The sequence below is a fragment of the Pantherophis guttatus genome, chromosome 8, assembly GCF_059756535.1.
Source record: "Pantherophis guttatus breed Tessera chromosome 8, ASM5975653v1, whole genome shotgun sequence".
NCBI classification, from domain to species: domain Eukaryota; kingdom Metazoa; phylum Chordata; class Lepidosauria; order Squamata; family Colubridae; genus Pantherophis; species Pantherophis guttatus.
This window is the reverse complement of record NC_142070.1, coordinates 81,415,471-81,434,313: the sequence shown is the minus strand read 5'-3', so window position 1 is coordinate 81,434,313 and position 18,843 is coordinate 81,415,471. Positions and strand designations below refer to the sequence as shown.

At 42.6% G+C, this 18,843-nt stretch overlaps 1 protein-coding gene across 1 annotated transcript; it reads left to right on the top strand.

The window, feature by feature from the left end:
- The first annotated feature begins 1,432 nt into the window (after nt 1–1,432).
- ZCCHC4 (zinc finger CCHC-type containing 4) lies at nt 1,433–17,415 on the top strand. Its single transcript, XM_060688924.2, has 13 exons — nt 1,433–1,580; nt 3,158–3,276; nt 5,056–5,138; nt 8,265–8,540; nt 9,175–9,255; nt 10,219–10,291; nt 11,142–11,292; nt 12,338–12,441; nt 13,452–13,573; nt 13,915–13,990; nt 14,579–14,630; nt 15,655–15,799; nt 17,227–17,415. The coding sequence occupies exons 1-13, from the start codon at nt 1,496–1,498 to the stop codon at nt 17,333–17,335; spliced, it is 1,476 nt and encodes a 491-aa protein (XP_060544907.2). The 5' UTR covers nt 1,433–1,495; the 3' UTR covers nt 17,336–17,415.
- The last annotated feature ends 1,428 nt before the right edge of the window (nt 17,416–18,843 follow it).

Below are 18,843 nucleotides of genomic sequence, written 5' to 3'. Positions count from 1 at the left end.
CCATCTGCCAAGATTCACTTAATAAATCGTGTTGCTAACTTAACAAGTGCAGTAATTCACTTAACAACTGCGGCAAGGAAGGTCATAAACCGGAGCAAAATTCACCTAACAACTGCCTCACTGACCAACAGAGATTTTGGGGCTCCATTGTGGTCGTAAGCTGAGGAGTACCTGTACTCAATCATCTTTTAACAATCCCATAATCCCTTGCCGGGTGGAGTCCAGCCAACTGAATGGAGCTACCAGAGTGTTTTACTGGCCAGATGCCTTTCCTGTCGCCAGTGCGGAGTTTTGTTCAGCAGATAATATTCTCACGGTGCCCAGAGAGAGAGAAAAATCTGCCTCTACCTAGGATCGAACTCACAGCCTCCGTATTGTGAGGCAAGAGCTCCACACCACTCCACTACCTGTACTCACCACAGGTAGCCGACGAAATCTCTGGCAAACCAGCAAAATGGGCCTCTTTGCCATTGGAAGATGGCTAAGAGTTAATTCAGACATTAATTTGAGGATGTAGGTGATTTAGGAAGTCCGATTCTTAAATCGCCTTCATGCAGCTCAGTGGTTTTTCCAACTTGGCAGCTTTTTAAGAGGGGTGGACTTCAACTCCCAGGATTCCCCTAGGCTAGCTGGCTGGGGGATTCTGGGAATTGAAGTCCACCCCTCTTAAAAGCTGCCAAGTTCGAAAAACACTGATGCAGCCTGTTTTAATGACCAAATAATAGCAAATAAATCTTAACCCCCTCTTAACTTTCTCTAAAGTTAAGTTAAAAAAGTTTTAAAAAGATGCCTGGACTTCAATTCCCAGAATCCCCCAGTTTAGGGGAGTTCTGGGAGTTGAAGTCCAGGTGTTTGAAAAGTTGCTACGATTGAAGTTAAAACGCAGCCTTAATTTATTTTATTTTATTTATTTATTTTATTTTATTAAATTTCTATACCGCCCTTCTCCCAAAGGACTCAGGGCGGTGAACAGCCACGAGATAAAACACATAAATACAAAAAAATTTAAAATGAATTAAAAACGAATTAAATAATTTGGCTGAATTCAAAATACCCCATAATTTAAAACAAATTAAAATTTACATTTAAAAATTTACATTTAAAAAGGGGAGAAGATTGATTGATCTAAAGAGCCTATAAAATAGTTTCCTTAAGCACCAAGCAGAATATTGAAAGAATTTTTTTTTTTAAAGTCTTTTTCCGTTGAAAAATCAGAAATTAACGACTTGGGCTAAAATGATGCAGCCTCACTTTTCATAGCTTCAAGTCTATCCGTTTCTGGACTGCGCGTCCCGCCACCGCTCCTTTCCGCTTTCCAAAACGGGAGGCTTGTCTATAATTTAAAAGTCTAGGCATTCCAAAGGAAACCGGAAGAGGCGGGGCGTCGCGGCTGTGAGAAGCCTACGGGCGATTTCCTAGAGATAGGAAAAGGGAAGAGAGCTTCCTGTTAGGCGGGCCTCGCGAGGCAGGGAAGCGGAAGGGCCGGAGAGCCGAGATGGAGGCAGCCTCGCAGGCGGACGGGGTGACGGTGGTGCTCGAACGCGGTTCCCACGCAGCCCCGGCTCCCGAATGCCCGCATGGTGAGTTAATAGGCCTGGGAGGGTCGAGCCCGGGAGGCATCGGATTGGTCGGTTGCCCTTTTTTTTTTTGGTCCCGCCCCCTTACACAACAACCCTGCGAGGTAGGCAGGAGACAGCTGGAGATGCACCCCAATTGCTTAAAGATGGAGAGTTTGCACCCTGTGTGTGTGTGTGTTTTGCTTGCTCGCCCACATTTTCTTTTTATTTGATGCCTTATTTATAAAGTCCTTCCAAATGAACTGCGATTGCATAAATTTCTCTTTTTATTTGTCTACAGGCAGTCCTCGACTTACAACGCTTCCTTTAGTGACCGAAGTTACAACGGCGCGGAAAAAAAAAAACGGGACGGAGGACCATTGTTCACACTTAACGACCGTTGCAGCATCCCCCTCCCCACGGGGGGGTGTCCCATGATTTATATTTGGACGCTTGGCAACTGACTCGCGTTTATGACCGTTGCAGCGTTCCCCGGGTTACGCGGTCCCCTTTTTGTGACCTTCAAGGTCAATGGGGGAAGCCAGATTCACTTAACGACCAGATGACTAATATAACTCTTGCACTTAACAAAACGTGTCACCAACTTTAACATTTGCAGGGATTCACTGAACAACTGTGGCAAGGAAGGTCGTAAAGTGGGGCAAAGCTCACTTAAATGTCTCGCTTAGTGACAGAAGTGCTGGGCTCAATTTTGGACGTAAATCGAGGACTACCTGTATTTCAACTTGCACTCATTTGCAACCCATCTAATCGTTAGCTTCTTTTTCAAATCCGTCCATCTGTTTCTCTGAGCTGTTCCTCTCATCCATGTATCCCTCAGGTTGTCTATATGGGAAAGGTGTACAGGTATTCCTCAACTTACGACCGCAACAGAGCCCAAAATTTTATGTTGCTGAGTGAGACATTTGTTAAGTGGGGTTTTGCCCCGTTTTACGACTTTTCTCGCCGCAGTTGTTAAGTGGATCACTGCGGCTGTTTAAGTTAGTAACTTAGTCGTTAAGTGGATTTGGTTTCCCCGTTGACTTTGCTCGTCAGAAGGTCGGATAACAGTTTAACAGAGTCGGAAGGGACCTTGTAGGTCATCTAGTCCAACCCCCCGCCCAAATAGGAGACTCTACGCCATTTCTGACAGATGGCAGTCCAGTCTCTTCTTGGTCGCAAAAGGGGAATCACGTAACCCTGGACCACTGCGACCGTCATAAATGTGAGACAGTTGTCAAGCTTCCGAATGTAAATCACATGACCGTGGGGAAGCTTCAATGGTCATAAGTGTGAAAAACGGCCGTAAGTCCCTTTTTTCAGTGCCGTTGTAACTTTAAACCGTCACTAAATGAACTTTTGTAAGTCGAGGACTCCCATTTGTGATTCTGTATGTCCTCAGATGCCTTTTCAAAGCACTGACTGAAACAGGAGCTAATTTAACGGTTCCTTTTTCCTTATTCCTTTGGAAACGACGTTATTAGGAATTCCAAATATCCCAGGTGAGCAATAAACAAATTCCTAGTCTGACAAATTGCAATTGTTTTATTGTTTCTTTCCACATCCCCATTTCTGATTATTATTATTATTTTCTTTGTTAGGTCCTACTCTTTTGTTTGCAAGGATTCTTCCAGGGAAAGGAAAAGGGAGAAGATTTTACGCTTGTTCGGCGTGTAGAGAAAGGAGAGAGTGCCATTTTTTTCAGTGGGAAGATGAAAAGGTAAGTCAAAACGAGACGTTTTAACAGAATTACTCCTCCTTTACTTTTCAAGGGAGGATCGTCTTCTCTTTCTGCAGTTGATAAGTTAGTAACTCGGTTGTTTTTTAAATGCAGGCTTTTAAATGCAGATGGACCACTGAATCTTGTCCCGATGGGTTTGTTCTCCTATGTTGCGCCATGCGTTTGTGAAGTGGTTGTTTTGTTTCCCCAATGTACAAATCTGTACATGTCTCACTGCATCGTACTGCATATATATATATATATATATTTAATTTGATTTATATGCCGCCCTTCTCCGGAGACTCAGGGTGGCTTACAATGCGTTAAGCAATAGCCTTCATACTTTTGTATATTTATACAAAGTCAGCTTATTGCCCCCACAAACTGGGTCCTCAATTTACCTACCTTAGAAAGGATGGAAGGCTGAGTCAACCTTGAGCCTGGTGAGATTCGAACTTACAGTAATTGCAGACAGCTGGTGTTAATCACAATGCTTTTAGTCTGCTGAGCCACCAGGCATATGCCACATTGCTCAGTTTCTGTCTGGGTGTTTTATCCTTGGGTTGGACAAGTTCTGCCTTAATGTATTCTTTATGTGTCTTGCAGCGGAGGAATTATTCTCGTACACTTAAATTGCTGTTTTTTTGAAATGTGCAGATTTCAAAATCTTTCTTCCCACGGTTGTTAAGTGAATCACTGCAGTTGATAAATTAGTAACACGGTTGTTTTTTAAATGCAGTCTTTTAAATGCAGATGGACCACTGAATCTTGTCCCGATGGGGTTTGTTCTCCTATGTTGGGCCATGCGTTTGTGAAGTGGTTGTTTTGTTTCCCCAATGTACAGATCTGTACACGTCTCACTGCATCGTACTGCATATGCCACGTTGCTCAGTTTGTGCCTGGGTGTTTTATCCTTAAGGTGGACAAGCTTCTGCCTTAATGTATTCTTTATGTGTCTTGCAGCGGAGGAATTATTCTCGTACACATAAAATTGCTGTTTTTTTGAAATGTGCAGATTTTAAAATCTCGGGATGGTTAAAAAAACCCCACAAATCTCTAAATTGCTGGTAATTCTGGTGTAGAAGATAGAAAACAGAAGGTAGAAGACGAAAGTGTAAAGATGGGCATATTTCAATGTGTGCTCTGGGGTTTAAAACCAAAAACAACAATTTTTCTAAAGTATCTATCAGTTGTTCCAAAATAAAGGGGGTGGGATATACACATACACATACAAAGCTTTGAAAATTAGAAATATTTTTTTTTTCTTTCTGAACCAGAAATTCAGAGGAAAAAAATAAATTGAACTTGCATTTGGCGGAAATCTTGAAAACTACTATACTACAGGTAGTCCTCGACTTACGACCACAATTGAGCCCAGAACATTCTGTTGTTAACTGAGACGTTTGTTAAGTGAAAGGTCGCCCCATTTTACGACCTTTCTTCCCACGGTTGTTAAGTGAATCACTGCAGTTGATAAGTTAGTAACACGGTTGTTAAGCGAATCGGGCTTCGCCATTGACTTTGCTCGTCGTTAGGTCGCAAAAGGGGAACACAATGACTGTCATAAATACGAGTCGGTTATAAGCCTCTGAATTTTGATCCCATGATCATGGGGATGCTGCAAAGGTCGTAAGTGTGAAAAAACGGTCATAGGTCACTTTTTCCAGTGATGTTATAACTTTGAAGGTCACTAAATGAACTGTTGTAAGTCGAGGACTGCCTGTCACACTTCTTTCTCATTCTTTCTTTTTTCTTTTTTCCCCTCTACATGTTCCTTAGATATCAGAAGCTCGTCTTTCAGCACGGGAAAAATACAACCGGAGTCATCGGCCCTCTAAAACTCATTCCGACAATGTCAAAAGGTATCGTTTGGGTTGAAATGCTTTGTTTTCATTAATCAGTTGAAAATTAAGTATGTTTTCCTGGGTTACATGAAATAGATATTCAAGTCCCTGTAGTAAACAGCACTGGATAATTCCTTAAAAACTAAGAATTATAAAGAGAAATTTGATCACCTCTGTTGTCCCAAAGGTAATTTTCTCAAGAGGCAATTGGACTGTCTCATTTTTCTTGGAAGACATTTCACTTCTCATCCCAGAAGCTTCTTCCGCTCTGACTGGATGATGGGAAATGGAAGGATTTATACCAGGGGTGAAATCCAGCAGGTTCTGACAGGTTCTGACGAACCGGTAGCGGAAATTTTGAGTAGTTCGGAGAACCGGCAAATACCACCTCTGCCTGGCCCCAGGAGTGGGGTGGGAATGGAGATTTTGCAATATCCTTCCCCCAGGAGTGGGGAGGAATGGAGATTTTGCAGTATCCTCCCCCTGGAGTGGGGAGGGAATGGGGATTTTGCAATATCGTTTCCCCAGGAGTAGGGTGCGAATGGAGATTTTGCCATATCCTTCCCCTGCCACGCCCACAGAACCGGTAGGGAAAAAAATTGGATTTCACCCCTGATTTATACTCCTTGTAGACAGCTGGTCATTTGCATCCTTTTTTAGAGGCCACTTGGAGGTTTCTCTGTGTCCTCAGGGTCACCCGAGTGGTACAAATGGCCATGGAGCCTTCTTGAAACTGCTGAAAGGATCTGTGTTGTAGACTGGAGATAGATGATGTCATATCCCTCCCCCTCAGTTGAGAGAGGGCTGTTCAATTTTGACATAGATGGCCTCTTTGACCCCTCTTCCAAACCAGCAGTCCCCTCTGTCCAAAATGTGGACTTTGCTGTCTTCAAAAGAGTGACCTTAGTCTTTTAAATGCAGATGGACCACTGAATCTTGCCCCGATGGGTTTGTTCTCCTATGTTGCGTCATGCGTTTGTGAAGTGGTTGTTTTGTTTCCCCAATGTACAGATCTGTACACGTCTCACTGCATCGTACTGCATATGCCACGTTGCTCAGTTTGTGCCTGGGTGTTTTATCCTTGGGGTGGACAAGCTTCTGCCTTAATGTATTCTTTATGTGTCTTGCGGCGGAGGAATTATTCTCGTACACATAAAATTGCTGTTTTTTTTGAAATGTGCAGATTTCAAAATCTTTCTTCCCACGGTTGTTAAGTGAATCACTGCAGTTGATAAATTAATAACACGGTTGTTTTTTAAATGCAGTCTTTTAAATGCAGATGGCCCACTGAATCTTGTCCCGATGGGTTTGTTCTCCTATGTTGGGCCATGCGTTTGTGAAGTGGTTGTTTTGTTTCCCCAATGTACAGATTTGTACACGTCTCACTGCATCGTACTGCATATGCCACGTTGCTCAGTTTGTGCCTGGGTGTTTTATCCTTGGGGTGGACAAGCTTCTGCCTTAATGTATTCTTAGGTTTAAAATCTGCGCGGAAGTTGTGTTGGGTGAAGAGAATCCTGAGCTTTTCAAATATTCCTGTAACATGGAATGACAACATTGCTTCGTTTATTGTTGTCCTCTTTGTTTGTTATGGAGGAACTCCTGCCAAGTCTTTTTTTGGGATTTGATGAAGGCTTACTTGGGATAGTCACACATTTGGAGGGCTTCCTTGGTGTCTTTTAGTTCTTTTAAATTTTGGGATGAGAAGCGAAACGTTTTCAAAGAAAAGCCAAAAAGTCCAGTTGCACCATGATCTCCATAGATGGTCACCTCTGTTGCGAAGGTGGAATAATGAAATGCAAATTGATTCTGTTGGGTTGAATTCTTGGCGCTCTCTGAGCGTGGATATTTGCTTGCAGACGTTCATTTCCCAACTAGGCAACATCATGAGTAACTGCTATTTATAAACAGACAACAAACCCCACCCTCACTCACACTGATGATGGTACCTAGTTGGGTAACGAAATGTGTGCAACGAAGCTTAAAGAGCTTCAAAAACTCTACAGTTCAACCCTGAGCTACAGATACAGTAGTGGCTAAAATTGTGGAAACCTTTTGGGAAAAGTGTATTTTCTAAAACTAGCTGATAACACCACTTTTTTTTTTTTTTTTTTTTGGAGTAGTACCATAAAATTATATATCAATGGAAAGATCATTGAATCAAGAATGTAATGCGATAACTTTTAGGAAGGATTTGCTATTAGAATAGCAGTTACAGGATAAAGAAGAAAAGTGAAACGCGTAGAAAAAAAACAAGATATACAAAAATTATCACCATAGAAAAAAATGAGATATAAAAGGCGAAAGATTTATACGATCTGAAGAGAAACCAGAAATTTTATAGCGTGTGGGACATGTGGTACGAATGGATGGGGAAAAGAAATAAAGAAGGAAATAGAGATTAAATATTAATTAATTAACAAAATCCATATGAATAGTATTACATTTAGTCTTAGAGATTTGAGCACTATTATCTTTAAGTGTTTTGAAATTAAATCTAGCTTTAAGAAACAATATCAAATAAAAGACAAGTAATAATGCATGTAGATGTATATATGTATATAATTGCACCAATGAACCGAAAATGTACTGAATATATCACTATATGTTATAATAAAAATCAAATTAAAAAAAAAAAGAGATATACAAAAATTATCACCATGTCAGTTAATAGTTGAGTAACCTTTAGCATGAATGACGGCCTTACAACGTTTTCCCATGGAGGGAACCAAGTCTTTGAGTTCTGCAGCTGTTCTCATGTGAAACCAAGATTGAATGATGGCTTCTATTAACTGGGTTTTATTGCTGGGTCGCTTCTGACTAACCAGTTTCTTTAGTCAGCTCCCTGGATTTCCCATTGGGTTATCTTGAAACTCCCAAAAAAAGAGAGAGGTGTTATTAGCCATCAAACCTCCAAAAATACACTTTTCCCAGAAGGTTTCCACAATTTTGGCCACTGCTGTATACTTCCAGTGTTGGAAGCAAATATTTTGGGAAGGACGAAAGGAAGAGCTACCGTTGTACCATAAACAGAAGAAAGGCCATTGCCCCCCAAAGTTTGAAATCTAAGTTGATGGGCACATCAATTAAAAGGGCGGGAACTTCAAGGCGATGCCTTTATACCAGTGACTTTTCTGCTGTAAGGTACAAGGAATTCATTGCTCTACCGCCATCGAAAAGGAAGTTTTGCCAAGAATGCCAACAGCTCCTGTTGATATCTGAATGGGAAAGACACTCTGGCCATCCAATACTCTCTGATATCTCGGCGGCCCAGCTGAGAAGACCTACCCAACTCCTCAGTGCTCTGGAGAACAAGAAGACGAACGCGCAGTATCTCTTCACCGATAGAAGTTGCCACTTCCTGTTGGATCTTCTCGTGGCGCAAGGTTTCCGACGGGTGCTTTGTGTGGGCACTCCAAGGTGAGCTCTTAGTGTTTCTCCCCCCCCCCCCATAGTTGACCTTAACTAACAAATGTGTCAGGTTTCGAGGTCGTCTCAAATAAATTGCATTTCAAACAAAAATGCAAATGAAAAACTCCCATTTATTAAGCACGACATTCTAACTCCGACTCCATCATAGCCAACACAGACTTCCTGACCCAAAACCCTCCCTTTCCTCTGCACTCATTGGCCATCTTCCAAATCATTCTACCCCTAATCTACTGCTCCAGCTCAAAGGAATTTCCCCCCTCCCATCCCATCTCCTAGGGGATATTATCTCCAGGGAAAATAAGTAGGTGAAAAGTCAAATGTCCCTTTCCAGACGCCTCCGCTTCTCCTTCTTATGTCAGCACTAGAGCAAATGCAGCTTGAAGTGCTGACAGAATGGCGTTTTAGCCTTTGCCCTTGAACAAACATGGGGCCAAAGTTACAGAATACAGATTCGCCCTCGCGGTCCTATACTATTCCAGATAAATGGTAGTCCAATCTCTTCTTAAAAACCTCCAGGGATTTTTACAACTTCTGGTGGCAAGCTGTTCCGCTGGTTAATTGTCCTCTCTGTTAGGAAGTTTCTCCTTAATTCTAGGTTGACCTTCTCCTTGATCAATTTCAGGCTTCATGAACTGATCCAGTTGGAAGCTTCCTCCCATGAGAAGATCTCCATGAAGAGTCTTTTGCTCGATATTGATTTCCGGTAAGGTTTTTATTATGGGATAGATGGCTGTCCTCTTTTCGCCAGGAGTTCTTCCTTTTTTCCCAACAGTTGCTTTCTTTCCATGCCTCTCCATCGTTTCCCGTTGCTAAGCAAAACGGTTCTTAATTGGATTTTGCTCCTTTTTCAACGACCTTCCTTGGCACCGTTGTTAAGTGAATCCCCTGCAGTTATTAAATTAGTAACATGGCTGTAAAGCGAACCTGGCTTCCCCTGCAGCTGTCGTAAAAACGAGTCCATTGCCGAGCGTCTGAATTTGGATGACCATGGAGATCCTGCAACGATGAGGAAGGAAACGAATAGGAAGGAAAGAAAGAAAAAGGAAGGAGGGAGGGAGGGAAGCAAGGAAGGAAGGAAGGAAAGGAAGGAAGGAAGGAAGGAAGGAGAAAAGGAAGGGAGGGAGGGAAGGAAGGAAGGAAAGAAAGGAAGGAAGGAAGGAGAAAAGGGAGGGAGGGAAGGAAGGAAGGAAGGAAAGAAAGAAAGGAAGGAAGGAGAAGAGGGAGGGAAGGAAGGAAGGAAAGGAAGGAAGGAAGGAAGGAAGGAGAAAAGGAAGGGAGGGAGGGAGGGAAGGAAGGAAGGGCAATAGCAATAGTACTTAGACTTATATACTGCTTCATAGTGCTTTACAGCCCTATAAGCGGTTTTAGAGGAAGAGGAGAAGGAAGGAAAGAAGGAAAATAGGAAGGAAGGAAAGAAATAGGAAGGAAAGAAAGAAAAAGGAAGGAGGGAGGGAAGGAAGGAAGGAGAAAAGAGAAGGAAGGAAGGAAGGAAGGACAGATGGATGGACTTTTAGGAGACATTTGAGTGGCTGAATGCCAAGGGAGAATTTTTTTCAAGGGAGAAAAAATGAGACATTTTTATCCGCTGAATTCAACTTATCGTCCATCTACATTTTGATTGCTGAAATCTCATTTGTAAACCTAATCGGAAACAATTCCTTGACAGGTATTCGCAGTTCTATCCCGAGGAGGACTTTTGTCACTATAACATGTTCAACCATTATTTCTTTGCTGGAGAGGTAAGGGCCGTTCTGGGCACATTTTATCAACGCTGGTGCAGCGGGGAGTGGGTTATTCAGGGAGTGACGGCCAGTTCCTGAACCCCTTCATATGATTCTGCTTATCATTATATGTGCGCCCTGATGAAATTAAAGGCATCCGTTAATACAACGTATTAAAGCTAATACAATCTTTGGCTGCATAAACAGAGGCGTAGAATCAAAATCAGGTGAAGGATTAGTACCGCTTTATAAAACCCTTAGTAAGGCCACACCTGGAATAACTGCCTCCTGTTTTGGTCCCCACGTTACAAAAAAGACATTGAGACTTTGGGAAAAAGTGCAGAGAAGAGCAACTTAAGATGATTGAAGGCCTGGAGATTAAAACATATTAAGGTTTGCAGGAATTGGGTATGGCGAGTCTAGGGGAAAAGAAGGACTAGGGGGGACATGATAGCAGTCTTCCAGTATTTGAGGGGCTGCCCCAAAGAAGAGGAGGGGGTCAACCTATTCTCCAAAGCACCTGAAGGCAGGACAAGAAAGAATAGATGGAAACTCATCAAGGAGAGAAGCAACCTAGAACTAAGGAGAAACTTCCTAACGGTGAGAACAATTAACCAGTGGAACGCCTTGCCACCAGAAATTGTGGGGTGCTCCATCCCTGGAGGTTTTGAAGAAGAGACTGGACAGTCATTTGTCTGAAATGGTACAGGGTCTTCTGTTTCAGGCAAAGGGTTGGACTAGATGACCTTCAAGGCCCCTTCCAGCTCTATTCTGAATACAAGATAGTTAAAAGATAACTTTTAAAAGAGTAAAACTGTGGAGGAGACCAGATCTCCAGAATTCCAGCCTTCTCTTGGCTCCCTTGCAGGCTGCTTCCCGTGTGTGTGAGGAATTCCTGCAGGAAGACCGTGGGAGGCACGTGGTCATGGTGGCCGATCCCCCCTTTGGAGGCTTGGTGGAGGCCTTGGCTTCTAGTTTCCAAAAACTGATGGCAATGTGGAGCTCAGCAGGAGGCGCAGGTAACTCTTTTTGAGGTACTTAGGAACCAGAAAGAGGGCTGAGAAAATATCTACTGAGAAAATTCCTTTCCTTTCCTTCCCTTCCCTTCCCTTCCCTTCCTCTTTTCTTTCTTCCTTTCCTTTCCTTTCCTTTCCTTTCCTTCCCTTCCTTTTTTCTTTCTTCCTTTCCTTTCCTTTCCTTTCCTTTCCTTTCCTTTCCTTTCCTTCCCATTAACTTCCTTTCCTTTCTTTTCTTTCCCTTCCCTTCCTCTTTTCTTTCTTTCTTCCTTTCCTTTCCTTTCCTTTCCTTTCCTTTCCTTTCCTTTCCTTTCCTTTCCTTTCCTTTCCTTCCCATTAACTTCTTTTCCTTTCTTTTCCTTTCCTTCCCTTCCCTTCCCTTCCCTTCCTTTCCTTTCCTTTCCTTTCCTTTCCTTCCCTTCCCTTCCCATTAACTTCCTTTCCTTTCCTTTCCTTTCCTTTCCTTTCCTTTCCTTTCCTTTCCTTTCCTTTCCTTTCCTTTCCTTTCCTTTCCTTTCCTTTCCTTTCCTTTCTCTCCCCTCCCCTCCCCTCCCCTTCTTCTCTTCTCTTCTCTTCTCTTCTCTTCTCTTCTCTTCTCTTCTCTTCTCTTCTGAACTTCATTCTACTCTACTCTACTCTACTCTACTCTACTCTACTCTACTCTACTCTACTCTACTCTACTCTACTCTACTCTACTCTACTCTACTCTACTCTACCGTACCCTAGTCTAGGTGACAAGCTAGGATTTTGACATGATGTAGGAAAGGCTCACAGCTTTAATGGCTACCTTCTACTGAAAACTCATTTAAAGTTTTCCAGCTAGCATGCCACAGTTCAGAGTGGGTTGCAAAGTTTCTTTTGCAAAATAGTTCGTTTTAGCCCTAAATTGTTTGCTGTGTTGTTCCTTGCAGAATCTTATTTGTATTTACACAAATTTATATCTATTTTATATCATTTTATACCTATTTTATACCTATTTTTTATATCTATTTTTTAAAAATATTGCGAACAGTACTTATATCTCTTCCCTGCTTCTTTTCCTCGTTAGGTTCTTCTACCAGCAAAGAGCTACCTATCCTTTGGATATTTCCGTATTTTTTTGAGCCACGCATTCTTGAATTTTTTCCAAGTTTCACAATGTTGGATTATCAGGTAAGGACAAAGAGTCCTCTGTCGAAATCCGTAAAAAAACGTTTTGTCCACGTTTGAATGCCAATTTCTTTAAGACTCCTAGAATCTCTCTCTGCTTCTGATTATGGATTTGCTTTAGTCTGGGTTGTGCTGAACCATCGATTGAGTCGGTCCTTTAATTTTTTTCTTTAAAAATTATAATCATAATTTCTCCAAGGAAGATTTGGACTGAGGCGAGGAAAAGATGCGGCTGCTTTAAAACATTTCTGATAAGTGTGATGTGCCCATGATAGGAAATTTTGCTTTTCAAATCCAACTTTTTGTCCAGCCCTTATGGATGATGCCCTATACCATTTCAGACAAGTGGCTGTCCAGCTTCTAGTTAGCACTAGCTAAGAGTCAATGGAATTCAAGAACGCTTTCTGGGAACGTAAAGATTCCAGGCTGATTCCTCTCTTGACTCCGCCCCCTGCCTCTGCCTGTCCTTCTCTTACATTCACACAGTTAATTGTCCCTGGATAATTTAAAAGACTGGTGTCAGCGTTCCAGCGCTGACATGTGAAAGGAGAGAAGCTTGAACTTTTGCCTACTTAATTCCTTTGAAGATTCTGTTTCCTCGGAGATGGGGGGAGGGGGGACATTCCTATGATTTGACGGAGATGGGATGAGAAGAGTGGCTTGGAAGATAGCCAATGAGAAGCAGAGAATTGGGGATCGGAAAGGGAGGGCTTGGGGGGCCAAAGGTCAGTGCTGACCGCGAAAGAGCCAGGGACAGATCCCTATGCTCAATAAAGAGAAAATTTCCTCAAAGATCGGCAGTTTGGAAATTCATTTATTTTGAGATAGCATCGAAACCTGACAACTGGGTTAGTTAAGGACTGAATCTTGGTTGATCATGGCGCTTATATCGTTCAAGAAGGTGAGGGTAGAAAATAGGAGAGACAATTAAACTTTTCCATCCCCAATACGCTGGAAGATTTCTCAGCCTCCCTTTCGTTTACTACTCCTGCTTTTATTTTGATTTTTTTTAGGTTGATTATGACAATCACACGCTATATAAGCATGGGAAAAGAGGCCGCAAACAATCCCCGGTTCGTATTTTTACTAACCTCTCACCAGGTTCGATTGTTCTTCCCGCAGAAGAAGGATACAGGTAAACTCTCCGTTCAAGAGAACAAATTATTTTTTAAAAAAAAAATTACCCACAAAACTCACTGACGTGGCTTACCGCAGTGCCTCCCCCCCCCAAACTTTTGGGCACCAGACACCGGTTCCGTGGAAAGTTTTTTTCCCGTGGACCGGAAGGGGCGTGGTTTCATGTGCTGCCTGCATCCCGCAGATGGAGCTTCGCTTGTTTGCGCGGACCGGTTTCTGGGATGCCACGGCCTGGTCCCGGACCACGGATTGGGGGGACCCCTGGCTTACCGAGCCTCTGTTTAGTCAGGACTAATCGCATCCTTTCTCAAAACCTTCTCGTTGGTTTCTCTCTGTCAGGTTTTGCCCTGTCTGTCAGAGATACGTCAGCGCCGAGAATCGGCATTGTGACATCTGCAAGTCCTGTACTTCAAAAGTGAGTCTGTCCTTGAGAAGTTCTCTTGCGATGCTTGGTTGCTCCTTAATTTAGTTCTCCTGTCTTCAGTGGATGGGGACAAGGCGGAATTCAGATATCAGGATGCTGAATCCCAAACACCCTGGCTACAACATGTTGTCTTCGGATGGATGGATCTCTTATTTCCATTTTACTAGGAAGAAGCAAGGAGAACTTTGTGGCAAAGTTATAGCTCAGAGTTGTTGTGGTCCGTCAGAGTTGGACAGTGAGGAGGTTGGGGAAGAACGTGGGCCAGTCCAGACGTATTAAAAAGGGAATAAAATCATAGAGTAGAATACAGTAACTTCTGACAAGCAAAGTCAATGGGGGACTTTCCACCTATGTTATCTAACTTAACAACTGCATTGATTCGTTGATTAATAACTGTGGCAAGAAACGTTGTACAATGGAGCAAACTTAACTTGACAACCGTTTCATTTTGCAACCGAAAATTTGGGCAGTAATTGTGTTCGTAAGTCGAGGACTACCTGTAATAATTTGATTGTAAATGATACTTTTTGTTCTTTTAATCTATATGAAAATTAACAAATTTTTTCTTCCCCACAATAGGATGGCAGATGTTGGACTCATTGTAACCTTTGCAAAAAATGTGTAAAACCCTGTAAGTTGTTGTGGTTTTTTTTAAATAACTTTATAGTTTGGGGTCAGAAGAATTCAAGATCAAATGGCCTTAAAAAGTTTCAGTGTTTTGCTTTGTGGCAAGATGACTTTGTCTGTCTATATCTAATCTATCTATATCCATCTTTCTATATCTAATTATCTATATCTATTTAATTATCTAATTATCTATCTATATCTACCTACCTACCTTATCTATCTCTAATCTATCTATATCTAATCTAATTATCTATATCTATCTGTCTGTATCCATTTTCTATATATCTAATTAATTATATCTATCGATCTATCGATCAATCTCTATCTACCTATCTATCTCTATCTACCTACCTACCTTATCTATTTATCTATCTATCTATCTATCTATCTCTAATCTATCTATATCTAATCTATCTAATTATCTATATCTATCTATCTGTCTGTCTATCCATTTTCTATCTATATATCTATCTAATTAATTATATCTATCGATCTATCGATCAATCGATCGATCAATCTCTATCTACCTATCTATCTCTATCTATCTACCTACCTACCTAATCTAATTATCTATCTATCTATCTATCTATCTATCTATCTATCTATCTATCTATCTTTTATCTATCTATCTATCTTTGTGACCCAATCAGAAAACAGACACCCTTAACTGAGATCAGTGGATATCTTCTTAGGAAATTTGACCTCCTTTTGATGTTGATTAGTTATGGTTTCCAAAGGGTCCAGAAACAGCAACAGGAATTCTCATATTTGAGTCTGGGGCTTTACTGAAACATTTTACTGTACATTTTACTGTAGATTCCTGCAAAGTTGTTTTTTTTTTAAAAAAAAACACTTTCAGTGCAGTCCCTCTAAGGCCCCGTTTTTCAAACATTGCAATTTTAAGGCTTGTGGACTTCAGCTCCCAAACTTTGCCCAGCCAGCAAATTGCTGGTTTAGCTGTGGACAAAACAATTCGAACGTTTGATTGCTGCTTTTCATGAGGACTGAATCCTTCCTTCCTTTGGCAGCCTGGGTTCACTGTAGCATCTGCGGTCGCTGCGCTCTTCCCACTCACCCTTGCGAAGAAGCTCATGCCGGGTGCTTTATTTGCGGTGAAGACGATCACAAACGCACCACGTGTCCAAATCGGCAACGGATCGGCAGAATTGACCAGTAAGTTGATGATCGGAATTCATATCCTGCTGATTCATATCCTGCAAAATGAGACCGATTGTTTTGAGCTCTTCCTTGTTGGGTCCTTGGTGCTCTCTGAGCTTGGTGGTTTTCTTGTAGACGTTTTATGACCCAGCTAGGTAACATCATCAGTGCTGGAAAGGGAGTGTGAGATTTTCACTCTGTAAACAGTGTGTTTTTTTTTTTAATTGTAGGGTCTTTGGTGCTCTCTGAGCTGAGTTTTTTTCTTGCAAACGTTTCATGACCAAACTACGTTACGTCATCAGTGCTAGAAGGGAGGAGGGTTGGCAGAGAGGAAGAGGAGGAGAACACCAACTGTGGGGTCCTTGGTGCTCTCTGAGCTGGGTTGTTTCCTTGCAGACTTTTCATGACCAAACTACATAACATCACAAGTGCTACATGCTGCATTAGATACTTGCACCTGTTCTGTCCCCCGTCCTCACACAGAGAAATGCAGTATCAAACACGCCTGCCAATAATTTATTGTATAAACAGACCAGAATTCCTGGCAGATGAGAGTTCTGGCAGCTAACTGTAAAACGCCTGCCAAGTCCAATTAGTACTCCCCAAAAGCAGGAGAGGCCTTATCTGCAGTCCGTTTCCAGAGCGACAAATTATCCACAAGAGTTTAGTCCAAAATATATCTGAGCCGAAGTGCAGGATTCACAGTGTGACTCTTTAGAGTTTAAACTTTTGTCCGTCACAAAGCCTGTCGAGCAATCACACCCCCTTTTATCCCTTGTGAGGTGTGGCTCAGTGACTCAGCTCAATCCCTGGCCCTCCCACGCCTCTTCCTTTGCTGCGCACGCTTCTCCCTCCGATGCTGCCTGGGATCAAGCCAGGATTCATCATCCTCGCTCCCTATCAATGGGTGCTCCGAATTGCCTTCCTCCTGGCACATCCCAGGCTGTTCCTCCTGGCCTTCGGATGGAACCTGAGGCATTGCCAGAGAGGAGGGTCCTGGAGAGGGAGGCCTTGTCCGTTCCTCCCCCTCACCTTCTGAATCCTCTTCCTCCATGAGGACAGGCTCGGGAGTCGGAGTCACAACAGATGACATTATCTATCTGGGTCATGAAACGTTTGCAAGAAAACAACCCACCTCAGAGAGCACCAAGGACCCCACAGTTCAACCCTGAGTTACAAAAATTCTCTCCCGTGACTCTTCATTGTATAATCACGGTTTATTAAATCACTACATCTGGTTTAAGCTACTATGGCTTAACATTTTGGGTAAACCAAGTGATTTGAGTTTCAGGCGGATATTTTTGCCTGTTGGAAAGTACACGTGGTCCCGAAGATTTGTAATTTGATAGCGTGGTTAATTTATTTAAGGCCATTTTCCCATCTCTTTCATCCTTTCCTGCCACAATTGTTTTTTTTTTCTTCTTCCCCCTTCACTTCTGCAGAGATAGCAAAAAGGCCAAGAAAAAGAAGAAATTGAAGAGGATTGTTCTGGAGACATGTTGGAAAAAGGCAAAAGCTGCAAGAAAAAGAAAAAAGAAGACACTAGAATAAAACATTTCAGTGCTTATTCCTTTGTTTATTATTGTCCCATTATTAATCTATTAAAAAAATGTCACTGGATTAACAGAAAAGGTTTATATTTTTAGAGTCAAATATGTCTTTGGGCACATACAGGTAATCCTCAACTTACAACAGCTCACTTAGTGACTGCTCATAGTTACATCACTGAAAAATGTGATTTATGACCGTTTTTCACACTTACGACCGTTGCAGCATTTCCCCATGATCACATGATCTAAATTGAACCACTTGGCAACTGACTCATATTTACGACGGTTGCAGTGACTCATGTTTACGACGGTTGCAGTGTCCCCGGGGTCACATGATCCCCTTTTGCGACCTCCTGACCAGCAAAGTCAATAGGTAAACCAGGTTGATTTAACAACTGTTACTCACTTAACAATTGCAACGATTCACTTAACAACTGTGGCAGGGTGGGTTGTAAAATGGGGCAAAACCCATTTCAGAAATATCTCACTTAAGCAAAATAAAATATTGGGCTCCGTTGTGGTCATAACTTAGGAGAAGGAGGAGAAAAGAGAAGAGGAGGAGAGGGAGGAGGAGGAGAGGAAGAAGACAGAGAGGAAGAAGACAGGAAAAGGAGGAGAAGAAAAGGATGAGAAGGAGAGGAGGAGGAGAGGGAGAAGGAAAAGAAGAGAGGAAGGAGGAAGAGAAGAAAAGGAGAGGAGGAGGAAGAAGAGAGGAAAGAGGAAGAGGGGAAGGAAAGGAGAAAGGAGGAGAAAGGACAAGGAGAGGAAGAAGAGGAAGGAGGAAGAGGAGAAGAAAAGGATGGGGAGGAGGGGAGGGAAAAGGAGAAGGGAGAAGGAGGAGAGGAGGAGAAAAGGGGGAGGGGGAGAAGAGAGGAAGGAGGAAGTGGGGAAAGAGGAGAAAGGAAGAGGAGAAGAGAGGGAAAGGAGAGGAGGAGGAAGAAGAGAGGAAGGAGGAAGTGGGGAAAGAAAGGAGAGAGGAAGAGGAGAAAAGGAGAGGAGAGGGAAAGGAGAGGAGGAGGAGAGGAAGAAGAGAAAGGAGGAAGAGGAGAAGAAAAGGAGAGGGAAAGGAGAGGAGAAGGAGGAAGAAAAGAGAAGGAAAGGAGAAAGGAGGAGAGGAAGAAGAGGAGAGGAAGAAGGAGGAAGTGGGGAAAGAAAGGAGAGAGGAAGAGGATAGGAGGAGAGGGAAAGGAGAGGAGGAGGAAGAAGAGAGGAAGGAGGAAGTGGGGAAAGTAAGGAGAGAGGAAGAGGAGAAAAGGAGAGGAGAGGGAAAGGAGAGAAGGAGGAGGAGAGGAAGAAGAGAGAAAGGAGGAAGAGGAGAAGAAAAGGAGAGGGAAAGAGGAGAAGGAGGAAGAAAAGAAGGAAAGGAGAAAGGAGGAGGAGGAGAGGAAGAAGAGGGGAGGAAGAAGGAGGAAGAGGAGAAGAAAAGGAGAGAGGAAGAGGATAGGAGGAGGAGAGGGAAAGGAGAAAGGAGGAGGAGGAAAAGAAGAGAAGAAGGAGGAAAAGGAGAAA